At 48.0% G+C, this 12,607-nt stretch overlaps 1 protein-coding gene across 5 annotated transcripts in view; it reads right to left on the bottom strand.

Annotated features, from left to right (window-relative positions):
- ACAP3 (ArfGAP with coiled-coil, ankyrin repeat and PH domains 3) overlaps window positions 1-12,607 on the bottom strand; it is a 116,078-nt gene that overhangs the window by 13,169 nt on the left and 90,302 nt on the right. For 2 of the 5 annotated variants that reach the window (XM_081954925.1, XM_081954926.1), the window contains 8 exons: window positions 11,710-11,924; window positions 9,498-9,596; window positions 9,064-9,165; window positions 7,052-7,144; window positions 5,960-6,180; window positions 4,991-5,100; window positions 4,309-4,419; window positions 3,398-3,459 (listed from right to left, as the gene is read on the bottom strand). In XM_081954925.1, the coding sequence (XP_081811051.1) occupies window positions 3,398-3,459; window positions 4,309-4,419; window positions 4,991-5,100; window positions 5,960-6,180; window positions 7,052-7,144; window positions 9,064-9,165; window positions 9,498-9,596; window positions 11,710-11,924 (1,013 nt within the window). Of the gene's footprint in view, window positions 1-1,847; window positions 3,460-4,308; window positions 4,420-4,990; window positions 5,101-5,898; window positions 6,181-7,051; window positions 7,145-9,063; window positions 9,166-9,497; window positions 9,597-11,709; window positions 11,925-12,607 lie in introns of those variants that run through there. The other 3 variants (XM_081954928.1, XM_081954927.1, XR_014175530.1) reach the window with 2 other exon arrangements.

Below are 12,607 nucleotides of genomic sequence, written 5' to 3' on the forward strand. Positions count from 1 at the left end.
ATTTTATCAAACAATTGATTAAAATATTGATGAGGCTCAAAAGAAAAATCCACTCCACCCCACCCCCCCAAAAAAAACCCACTGGAAAAAGCACAGTTATTAGAAGCGGCGAACTTCCTTGCATACTCTTAAGCTTTTGCAGGATGGTTGTGATGATGATTTTGGGGTGGGGGGGGGAGGCCATCTCCTACCACTCCCTGAGCAGAAAAAAATGGAATGCAAATGGCCTCTGGCTTCCTGCTTTTACAAAAATATATCAAGGGTTAAGTTGTACATCAAGGAGAAGGCATTAGGGCTGGACACCATGCGCGTATGGCTATTCTAATATGCCAGCTACTCTACATTTTACTCTGGTTATCTGGAGAAGGGGGTGCAGATGGGAATTGGAAGCCCAGGTCAAGACAAGATAAGGGGGGATTGTAGCAGTGAGATGCGATGTAGCCATAACAACATTCTTTCTAGAAAGCCAAGGTCATCCTTTGTCTTTGCACCTCTGCACCTGACTGGAATTGGATGGGTGGAAGCTGCCAGCGTGGCAGTGGGAGATTGGACCATGGGATGGACTTGTGGGTGTGGGGGCAAGATCTTGAACTTTCAACTGGGTGGGGAAAACTGGGAAGCTTTCAGATTCAGGTTTTCCCAGATGTGCCAACATGGCTCTCTTAATAAATTGGAGCTTTGAGCAATACTTTGCCTCGGACTCTGATTTACTTTTGGATGCTATTTGGAGCCCTGACATTAACCCTAATCTGACACCTTCGTTCTAACACCACCACCAGATTCCAGCTGGAAATCTGTAGGGAGAACCCACCCGAACTTAATCCTTATTCAAAGCCATGGCCGACTTCACCCGTTGGTGTAAGATTCTTTAAGTCATAGACTGCGGTTCCCAACGCAGAATCCCCCAATTGCAAGAATCAAATCCACCTGCCTCTACGGCTTAGCGCAAGATTGAAAAGGAGAATTGCGATGATTTGACGCCGCAGAACGAGGTGGAGAACTGCCTTGGACATCCCAAACCGTCACAACGGGTTTCCATTACTCTGAAAAACATCTCTTTTCCCATCCTTCTTCCTTCCTCCCTTCCCAAGTATCCCTGAACCCAGTGGCCGCTTTGGAGTTTACATCCAACCTTCAAGAGAAAAAGTCTACTTTCTAACTCTCAAAGTAAAAAGCTGCCTTCTGAACAAAGACCACCTAAAAACCCAGAGTGGGTTTTGAGAATAACTTGTTTCCTGTTCTACCCTCCCTCCCCGAAAACCCACCCCACCCTATAATAAAATAAATAGTGCCCGCCCACCATCCATAACCTGAATTCTGTGTGCCCTCTGCAATCATGCATTGGTGAGAAGGGGAATCACAGCTTTGGTTAAGAGTGCACATGCAAAAATGGGGGGAAAAAAAGCTGGGGACGAGTTCTGAATTTCCCCATTTCCCAAGAGATTTGATCAAGGGAATTCAGTTCCTTAGGGATATATATATTAAAAAAACCAACCCTGCCCCCCTTCCCCAGGTTTGAGCTAACTCTCTAGCTAAACGTTGCTTCAAGAAGTGAAAAGAATGAGACCTTACAGTGCTCCCTGGCTGTGGCTGTGTTGTTGTTTTTTTTAAAGGGGGAAAGAAAGAAAGAAAAAAAAAGGAAAGTGGGGGGATGGGGAAACCCATCGCCGGCGACGAGTGCATTCTTCCAAGCCTCACCACTTTTGGAAGTCAAGAAGGGTGAAGGCAGGCGCAAAAAGTTGGACAAAGACAGAGGAATTCTTTTGAGAATAGGTGGCCATATTTGTCCCCTGGCTGGGAGTCGGTGTCCCACACTCCGAATACGCAGCACAAAAGACAACTTTACAAAAGAGAAAGAGGTCTGTATTCCATCCTCTGTGTTTACTGATGATGACATTGGTGCGTTTTTCCTCCCAAATACAGAAAGGAAATTCAAGGGCGGAGAAAGCCAGCCTATGGGGGGAAGAAAGAGATGTCCCAGACATGCTAATTTTCTATGCGCAGGGATCTTTTCCTCGATTCTTTGTGTAGTTTTATAGTGAGAGAGTCATCGGAAAGGAGCTGATTGCCTCTAGCAGAAATAGTCCCAAATCAGGTTGCCCTTCAGATCCCTGGTGGGTTTATTCCTTTCTCTGCCTTCCATTGGTGTGAATTGCTCTGAGGATTAGACCAAGAGGCAACTCACAAAGGCCCAGATCAGGTGTCCTGGGAGTTGTCTCACCTCACACACCCATTCTGAATTTTTCCAAGAGGAGGAGGAACACTCCGTGACAGACCGTCTGGGTCACTGGCTTCACTGGTGCCAACCAACTGGCCGACCTTTCCTGCAAAGATGCAGGATTCTGTCCTCCCCCTCAGGACAAAGGCAAGCATGTACTGCATGCGCCAAGTTTCTTTCTCAACAACCTACCCTGAATTAACATCTGTCTTCACCCTACATGGATTGCGTCCTCACCTTGGAAGCGGCTGAGTTATGGCTTGAAACCAGCTAAGCTAACCTCCTGGTTGATTTCCATCCGTCATCACCAGAGGAAGTGTTTGGCTTGCAGGAACCTGAGCGCCTGGGAGGGAGGGAGGTCCCCCTCACCTCCCACCCATCCCAATGCCTCTTGATCCATGAACTGCAGCATGTGCTGAGAAGACACCAAACTGGCAGCCCAGCTGAACTTCACCCGTGCCTGCTCCACGCTCAAAACAGGGCTATCTCATACCCGGCCATGAGTGTATGCTTGGGTGTCTCGTACGTCCGTTTTCCCTCCAATCGATCTGGGATTCCTACCGCAAGCCGATGGCCGTCGGCATTGCCAAGAGTGTGTGCACAAGACAAAGAAAAGAGACAGATGCAGGGAGAGAGAGATTAAGAATAAGCCTGCATCCAGTTCGGTTTGGGATCCCTTTCCAAATGTAGCTTCCCGCCTCCTAAGCACGTTTCACCTCCTGTTTTTAGGCCTGGAGAGACCATTTAACACAGTCAATTGCCTTTTTTGGGCTATGGGGAGGGGCGGGAAACTGAAGGGCAGATTTAAGCTCAGATGCACCCACTCCACCTGAACCAAATGCAAAGAAAAAAATCTGATCCCAGTTGGTTTGTAAGGGTCCTCTCTCGCTCTCCTCCTCCTCTCGCTGTGCAGCTTTCAGCCCCATCCATCCACTCTTCAGTCAGCAAATCCCCCCTTATCCCAAAACACACATCTAGAGTTTGTTTAGTTTCCTTTTTTTTGTTTAGTTTTGTTTTTTTCTTGGGCTCAGTTCAGCTTCCTTAAATTTTGACCCGAACGCAGAGGTGGGCAGCAGGGTTGCCGAAGTTCTCACTAACACTCATCTATGTTAAGGCTGATGAACTCCTGTATACATTTTCGGTACTGAAGCTCTGTAGGGCTATTGTTGGTATATTGACCTGGATGCCCAAAGGGACCCTCGGCTTCACGCATCTCTTCATTCATCCGAGCCAGACGCAGCCTGTAGGATGAGAAGCAGAGAGGGATTTTAGTTAGCCAAAGGAGGGGAGAAAACAGGGCTTGGATCAAACAGGGATTGTACTGGCATTCGGGAGTTAAACCCCTTTGGCACTAAGGAAGCAGCACAGTTGCTGAATAGCAATAGCAGTTAAGACTTATATACTGCTTTACGGTGCTTTACAGCCCTCTCTACGCAGTGTACAGAGTCAGCATCTCTTTCCCCCAACAATCTGGGTCCTCATTTGACCCACCTTGGAAGGACGGAAGGCTGAGTCAACCTTGAGCCTGCTGAGATTCGAACTGCCAAATTGCAGGCAGACGGTAGTCAGCAGAAGTAGCCTGCAGTACTGCACTCTAACCACTGCACCACCAAGACTGGCTTGCTTGCTTCCTTCGTTCCTCCCTCCCTCCCTTCCTTCTCTTCATCTTCCTTCCTTCCTTTCCATCATCTTGCTTCTTTCATTCCTTCCTTTCCCTTTGAAATCTTACATTATATAGTCCCTAACCCCTGGTCCGTGGACCAGTACGGGGCTGCAGCATGCCAGAAACTGGTCCGCGCAAACAAGCAAAGTCCCATCTCGTGGGATGGAGGCAGCACACGAAACCACGCCCCCTCCGGTCCATGGAAAAAACCTCTCTATAGCGGAACTGGTCCTTGAGTCCCCAAAAGGTTTGTGGGTCGCTACATTATAGAGCCTATTTATAATTCCTGATTAGTGGTCTGTCACAATTCTCTCTTTTTGGCAGGGACGTAACTGGCCCAATCTATTCCTGGGGTGTTGAGTTTCCAGATCAGTCCTTTCCAGTCCCGACATGCATTTCATCTCTGACGCAGGAAGGACACACTTACAAGGTCACGATGTCCGCGTTTGCGGCCTGGACAGCGATGCTGAGGGGGTCCTGCCCGTCCTCGTCCACTGCGTGCTGGTTGGCTCCTCTCTTTAGGAATAAGCAGACCTGGCTGCCAAATGTTGAAAGAAAAGAGGAAGAAAAAAACGGAGAGAGGAAATGTAGGTCAGCCAAGAATATGCTGCGATGGAGAAGGAGAGTTTGAAGAGATGGGTGACGCCAAGCTTAAGACGCGTAAATGTGTCACACCAGACTTTGATAGGAAACTACTTTACACTGCATCAGTTCCTCTGTTTAGACTTTCCACCTGCAAATGACGACTACCTGGGTCAGATAACATCAGGAGTTGCTCTTCTAAGTCACCATTCATCGTGCACCTGTGGCCTTATTCCTAAGACGACCCCTGTTCTTTAGCTGTTCCCTTCATCTGGCAACCCTGTGCATGTGCACACTGGGAACAGGCTCCAGCTGTTCTTCTGCCTCACTGATGTCTGACTCTGAAGGCAGCTGATAACTGGCATACGGCCCTGGCCGCGTCTCTGCCTCCAACACAGAGCCCTCATCAGAGCCTTCCCCAGACTCCAGGACTGGCCCATCTTCCTCCCCAACCTCCTCACTATCTGAATTTGGGCCACAACACCACCTCTTTTTTTTGGTAGCTGAAGGCCCAGCGGGCGACTTACCCAGTGTGGCCCAAATATGTGGCGTGATGCAGAGGTGCCCTCCCCCGGATATCTCTTTGGTTAACGTCTGCCCCATTCTGGAGCAAAAATTCACAAGCTATTAGTGAGCCCTGAAAGAAGCAGAGAAAGAAAAGTTAGTTTTGGAGTCTTGGACGTCTCTTACATTATACAGGCAGTCCTCAACTTAATGACCATTCGCTTAGTGACCGTTACACAGCACTGAAATAAGTGACTTGGGACCGTCCTTCTCACTCACGGCCGTCGCAGCCTCCCTATAGTGACGTGAACAAAATTCAGACACTTGGCAACTGACTCAAGATTTATTACAAGTTGTAATATCCTGGGGTCCCGTGATCCCCCTTTTGCGGCCTTCTGACAAGCCAAGTCAACAAGGAAGCCAGAGTCCCTTAACAAGCATGTGACTCGCTTAACAACTGCAGTGATTCTCTTAACTACTGCGGCAAGAGAGGTCATAAAATGGGGCAAAACTCATGGTCGTACGTCGAGGATTATTTATGTATCGTAGCTTTAAGGAGAAAGTCCATCCCCTTCTGCTCCCCATTTGGAGATCCACTTGGGATTCTCCTCCACCTGAGTAGATCCCCTGGCCTACACTTAGCAGGAGGTGATAAAATCTACCTGGCACTGATGACGACCCACTTAATGCAGAGGTGGTATTCACTTCACCTTCCCTATCGGTTCGCAAATGTGAGCGCATGTGCCATGTCTGCGCATGCGCTCAGCCTTTCATGCATGCGCTTTGGCTAAAAGGAAAGGCCCTAAATGGGATGCCATAGAGGTGGGGTGATTGGGCGGGGCCATCTGCGATTTCCACTAGCAGTTCGGGGGAACCGTTCCGAACGGGCTGAATGCTACTTCTGACTTAATGACACATAGACACGTCAGACCTGCTTTGCCCCGATGGAGCAAATCTCGAAAGTGGCCCGGCGACGCGTGGGTCTCGCTCACCCCCATGACAGCCTGGATCAGCGGGGTTTTGTTCTCGTCCTCTTCGTTCACCCAGTTGACGTTGGCGCCGTGGGCCAGGGCCTCCGCCATGACCGGCAGGTTCCTGGCCCTCGAAGCCTTGTAAACCAGCAAACCAGGATGCAGCTCCCTCAAGTCTTCCAAATCGGAAGCCTCCTGCTCGATTTCGACTTCCCCGCTGGAGTCTTCCGACACTTCGCACTCTGCAGGGAGGAAGAGTAAGGAATGAGATACCGTCTATGGCGGTGATGGCTAACCTTTTTGCCATCACGTGCCAAAAGCAGGGGGAGTGCAGGAGGGTCGTGCGCGGGCATGCCCACACCCATAATTCTATGTGCATAACATCCCACCGTGCATGCGCACACGATCCCCCACCTTCCCCCGCTTTCGGCACACGATGGACACGTTTTTCACCCTCCCCGGGCTTCAGAAGCTTTCTAGGCATTGCGTGTTGGGTTGTTTTTTTGCCCTCCCCAAGCTTCAGGAGGCTTCCCTGAAGCCTCTGGAGGTCGAAAAATGGCTGAAAATGAAGGCCAAAGTCAGCTGGCCAGCATGCACATCCGCACTGGAGCTGACAGGGCACCGCCTTGCTTGCTCTAACAAATGGCTGCGCATGCCATAGGTTCGCCATCATGGATCTGTGGGGAGATTCTCAGTCGTGCAGGTCGTGGTTGCTTTATTTTTATTTTTTTCAAAAGGCGACTGGACTTTTTGTTTTTTCCTTGGAGATGTTTCGCTTCCCGTCCAAGAAGCTTCTTCGCTTCTGAAGAAGTCTCTCGGAGGAGAAGCGAAACATCTTCAAGGAAAAACCGAACCCATTTGCCTTTTGGAGAAAAAAAAGCAGCTTTGGAAGGATGAGAATACGGGTGACGAAGCATTGATCCCGAAACTTGTACCTCCCAACAATGACTTTGCTACGTCAGTTATTCAGCTAGTAGCCACTGTGATCGATCTTATCTCTCTCCTCTGATCTCAAAGATGGCGGCCACGACGGTTGGATGTGGCCGCGGGTTCTACGGCTGTACTCTGCAGAAATTCCTGCGGCCCATCTCCCTCCTTGGCTGAAGATCTCACCTTCTTCTGTGACACTATCAACCACCGAGCCAAACACCAAGACGTCTGTGCTCCCATCAGTGCTACCACCCAGTCCACTGTCGCTGCTTAGACCTAGGGGATCAAAGGAGGAGCCAAGTAAACGTTTAATATAGAGGCACCATAACTACTAACGGTTTTTCCCTGTGTTAGTCGCTCAAGTTTCCTGCTCTTCTCTTCTGGTTGCCCATCATCTAGAAGGGACCAGTGGTGGGATTCAAATATTTTTTTACTAGCAGTTCTGTGGACGTGGCTTTGTGGGCGTGGCCTGGCTTTGTGGGCATGGCAGGGGAAGGATACTGCAAAATCCCCATTCCCTCCCCACCCCACTAACCTGCTTTCCAGCTCCGTTCTCCTGTTCAGGGCAACAAAAGAAGATCAGCTGGGAGGCAGCAGGGGCGGGGCCAGCCTATTTGCTGGTTCTCCGAACTACTCGAAATTTCCGCTATCGGTTCTCCAGAACCTGTCAGAACTGGCTGAATACCATCTCTGTTTCAGCAGTTCCAAGAAGGCTCCACACCCATTTGCACAATTCAGGACACAGAACAACCTCCAAGGAGCCTCAAGGGCTTTCTAGAAGGATGCAAATGACCAGCAGTCTGCATAGACTACTATGGGGGCAGGGCCAGCCTGTTTGCCGGTTCTCCGAACTACTGACAATTTCCACTACCGGTTCTCAGAATCTGTCAGAACTGGCTGAATACCACATCTGTTAGGGACATTCTGCCCTAAAAGGTCTCTACCTCTTTCCTGAAAACATTTTTCTTCCCTCCCCTCTCACCAATCTTTTCCGAACTTCCCCATGCCCACACATTTCATTTGAAATCCCTTACCACTAGTGGGTTGTTGTTTTTGGTGAGGGAAGGATTTCTAGATTGTGTTAAAATCTGGATGCCTGGGAGCTTCATTAAAAGGAACCAGGCAGGTGAACATCCCTAAACAAAGGTCCTTAGCAGAGAGAAGGAACAGGGAAAAGCCAGAAAGGTACAGCAGGTTAACAGAGCTGGAAGGGACCTTATAGGTCATCTAGTCCAACCCCCTGCCCAAGCAGACCCTTTTTTTCATTTTTGACGGAAAGGAAAAAGATACAACCAGGGGACACAATACAGAAAACAGTGTTCTGTTTGTCCTTTTAAAACAGTGAGTGAGCGATGGGCGGGCCACTGTTATCCCCTCCCCTCAAGGGACTTCCTTAATAATAGGGATGACCAATGAGTGAGGAGAGAAATCTGCCCAAGGAACAAAGTTTTGTCCCACAGCTGCCTGGGTAGGAGGCAGATCAGCAAACTAAGAACTCAGGGAGAGCGAAACATTAGGAGAGAAACATCCTGACTTTCAACCTGGTTATAACGACTATAGTTCCTCTGAACTTTAATCAAACTGGGTTTCTCTCCTGATCCCCTTCATTTCTATGGGCTGCACCTGTCCATTTTGGGTGTCGGTGCCCATTTCAAAAACCAAGGTTGTCTCTCAGCCAAAGTTGGATTTCCCCAAATCCGTTCCAAGCCAGGTATTTCTGGGAATGTAGATCCTGGGCAGGGGTGGAATTCAGCCGGTTTGGACTGGTTCGGACAACCTGTAGTTGCAAGGACTGGCTGGCCCTGCCCACACAGGAGTCTCCACACAGCCTGTTTTGGATGCCAGGTAAGTGCAGGGCCCACGCTGGGAGGGCAAAAAACGGGCCTCTTGCAAGTTCCAGAAGGCCAGATACGGGGCCGTTTTCGGCCTCTGGAGCCCGGGGGAGGCCGTTTTCACCCTCCCGAAAGCTCAAGGAAAGCCTCCAGAGCCTGGGGAGGGTGAAAACGCCCCCTCTCCACTGTGGTGTAGGAGGCCGAGTAGGCCACACCACCATGGCCACGCCGGGCAGAGAACTGGTTGCTAAATTTTTGAATTCCACCCCTGGTCCTGGGGGCCTCAGAGCCTCTTGCTTTGAGGTTGCCAGATATACCGTAAGATATTAGACATCCGTGGTGACAAAGCCAGGTGGCACCTACCTCCATCCAGGAGAAAGGGTGACCCGCTGCCTCCGGGGCCATTGCTGGTCTCGCTCCACGGGCCGGCTCCCACCGGCTGTTGAGTTGACGCCTGGTTCCCACCTGGGGAGAAGGCGGTCAGAAACATTGACAACGGGCATCCAGAGCCCATTTTCACAGTCTTGCGAATTATATCCCCCCCCCCCTCTTTTTTTAATGCATCAGATTTAGTTCTTCGCGGAGGATGAAAAAGGGAGTTTGGAGAGGGGGAGAAATAAAGTTAACTGGCTGCTTATGCCTGGCACAAAACAAGAGAGAAGGGGGGACGGGACCCAGCTGTTGAATTTGAAAAAGTCCAGACAAAATCAACGTTTCTCTTTTTACCGCCTCCCTCTCGTAGCTGAGCATCGCGCTACCACTGTGTGAGGGATCACAGATCCATCGACAGGACTTACCCCTTGGACCAGCTCCTGTGTCAAAGTATGAAAAGAGGGAATCCAGTTCGTCAGGACAAAAGAGAGAATCTCGCCGGAACTTCCTTTCCAAAGTGGCAGCTGTTTGAAAAATAACTTTTATTACTATTTGTATGATGTAGAGACATCAACACATACAATACAATAGCAGAGTTGGGAGGGACCTTGGAGATCTTCTAGTCCAACCCCCTGCCTAGACAGGAAACCCTATAGTATAGTATAGGGCCTATACCGTTTCAGACAAATGGCTATCCAACCTCTTCTTAAAGACTTCCAGTGTTGGGGCATTCACAACTTCTGGAGGTTGGAACTTCTGTCCCACTGATTTATTGTTCTAACTGTCAGGAAATTCCTCCTCAGTTCTACGTTGCTTCTCTCCTTGATTAGTTTCCACCCATTGCTTCTTGTCCTACACTCAGGTGCCTTGGAGAATAGCTTGACTCCCTCTTCTTTGGGGCAGCCACTGAAATATTGGAACAATGCTATCATGTCTCCCCTAGTCCTTCTTTCTCTTAAGCTAAACATACCCAGTTCCTGCAACCGTTCTTCATATGTTTTAGCCTCCAGCCCCCTAATCATCTTTGTTGCTCTTCTCTGCACTCTTTCTAGAGTCTCCACATCTTTTCTACATCGTGGCGACCAGAACTGGATGCCGTATTCCAAGTGTGGCCTTCCCAAGGCCTTATAAAGTGGTATTAACGCTTCACGTGATCTTGATTCTATCCCTCTGTTGATGCAGCCTAGAACTGTGTTGGCTTTTTTGGCAGCTGCTGCCCACGGCTGGCTCCTATTTAAACAATTGTCCACTAGGACTCCAAGATCGCTTTCACAGTTACTACTGCTGAGCGATGTACCACATATATTGTACCTATGCATTTCATTTTTCTTGCCTAAATGTAGAACCTTACAAATACCTGTATTTATCTTTTTTTAAAAAAAATGGCAAAGCCAGGATTTTTTAAACTGTGGTTTATTATTGGACAAATCACAACGCTCGGGTAGCTTCCTGATAACGACCTGATATCGGCAAACCTCGGAGCCCAACAAGCTCCAAAACAGGTTTGATCCCAGCATGATGGGTGAACCATTTCAGCTTGTGTTCCAGGAAGCTGCAATGGAGTGACAAGCTAATTCCTGTTGTGGGACAGTGTGGGACAGCGAGGAGGTTGGGGAGGAACATGGGCCTTGTGATATCGTTTAGATACCAAGAAGAAAATAAGTTTAAGATGAAAAAATGGAAAGAGAATAAATTGGGTTGGGAATGGAAACAGAACGATGATGGGGAAAAAAATTGTTAATTTGTCAAATTGGTATCATGGATGTACAGTGATCTATTTGAGATGTTAAAATGTGTGTGTAAGGCAGTGATTCTCAAATAGTGGGGCGGGCCCCCCAGGGGGGGCGCGAGGCTCCGTAAAGGGGGGCTCAGCTCAAATTATTTTATATATTTTTGTTTTGCAGGTTAAAGTTTTTTTTAATATTGTGTTCCTTTAAATCCTGTGCTCCTTTAAATCTTTTCTGCTACAGTTAATAAAGCTATTCTTTGTTGTAAATTGATCCACATTTCTTTCTTTTTTTATTCTCTTATACGTTAATAAGGATACAGTGTTATGCAGAGGTGTACTTATAACAATTTTATAGACAAATGATACTATTTACAGTCGCGCGGGGGGCGCGAAATGTTTTCTTCTTCCTAGGGGGGGCATGACAGAAAATAATTGAGAAGCACTGGTGTAAGGCAAGGATAAGCTGGAAATTTAGATGAAGCACTCAGACCAGGAAATAGAAGGGAAGAGAGTAGAAGAGGGCTTAATTGAAGAACAAGAAGAAAAAGGAACTAAAAAAATAAAATAAAAACTAGATGGTTTCATTAGGGTAAAATAGATGAAAAGAGGAATCATGAAAGGATAATTTGGTATAACTTTGAAGGGGCAATTAACGATAGTGTTTATACAACAAGAAGAAAATAAGTTTAAGATGGAAAATAGGAGAAGAGAATATAATAAGAGTCGAAATTGGAAACAGAATCATGATGTAAAATGGACTATGTATAAAAGAGGATGTAAAGGGGGAAAACCGCGGGCAATGCTTTGTTCATAAATACGCTATTTGTATTTTATTTAAAAAATAATAATAATCGCATTTTCCCATCCCTCTCTCTCTAAGGGACATCTCGGAAGGTGGCTTGGCCTACCTGAAGAGTGAGCAGCCGGGGAAGCGTTTCCCGCCTCATGCCGATACTTCCTACGAGTCGTGGGCGCTTTCGTAGTGCTGTTACACCTTTGGCATTTCTTCACGCTCCAGCGACGGGGATTCTTCTCGTTGTCGGCCAGGGGTTCCCCAGAAGGTAGCTTCTTCAGAAACTTCTTCTCCACATATTTGACTTTGATCCATGCTTCTTTGTCCTGCCTGCCAAGAAACCATTTCTCGTGCGGTTCAAAGTCTTGAGCTTGCACAGCCACATGCCCGACTTACCGTATTTTTCAGAGTATACGAAGCACTCCCCCCCAACCTAAAAGTGGGTGAAAATTTAGGTGCTTCTTATAGATCAAATACGGGCATTTTGGGGCTCCTGAACCCTCCATGCCTTGCCTTTTTGCCCTCCCCCGGCCCCCAGAAGCACTCTAAAGGCTAACAATGGGCAAAAAAGGGTACAAGGATGCGTTTTTTGCAAAAAGAGGCTGTGCAGAGAACTACAGAGTGCTTTTGAGGGCCGGAGAGGGCAAAAATGCAACGCGCAGCAGCCAAAAACTATGTTTTTCTTGTTTTCCTCCTGTAAATCTAAATGCATCTTATAGTCCGGTTTTGAACACTGATCATAGTTAGGGATTTCAATCTCCTTTTAGTCACTGGGCATGGTGATTTATGGTTTGATATATACCCCAGGAAAACAATTTAATCCGCTATCCGGGTTACATGTGTCGCCTGAGCACAGAAGCAGCACAAATAGTCCACAGCTTTACAGCCATTCCTTTAGTCACTGTTGAAAGTTGCAACGGCACTGGAGAAATGTGACTTACAGCCATTTTTCACCCTTACAGCCGCTGCAACGTCCCAGCATCATGTGATTCAAATTCAGACCCCTGGCAACT

The sequence above is a fragment of the Natrix helvetica genome (genome assembly GCF_964273705.1).
Source record: "Natrix helvetica genome assembly, chromosome: 5".
NCBI lineage: Eukaryota > Metazoa > Chordata > Lepidosauria > Squamata > Natricidae > Natrix > Natrix helvetica.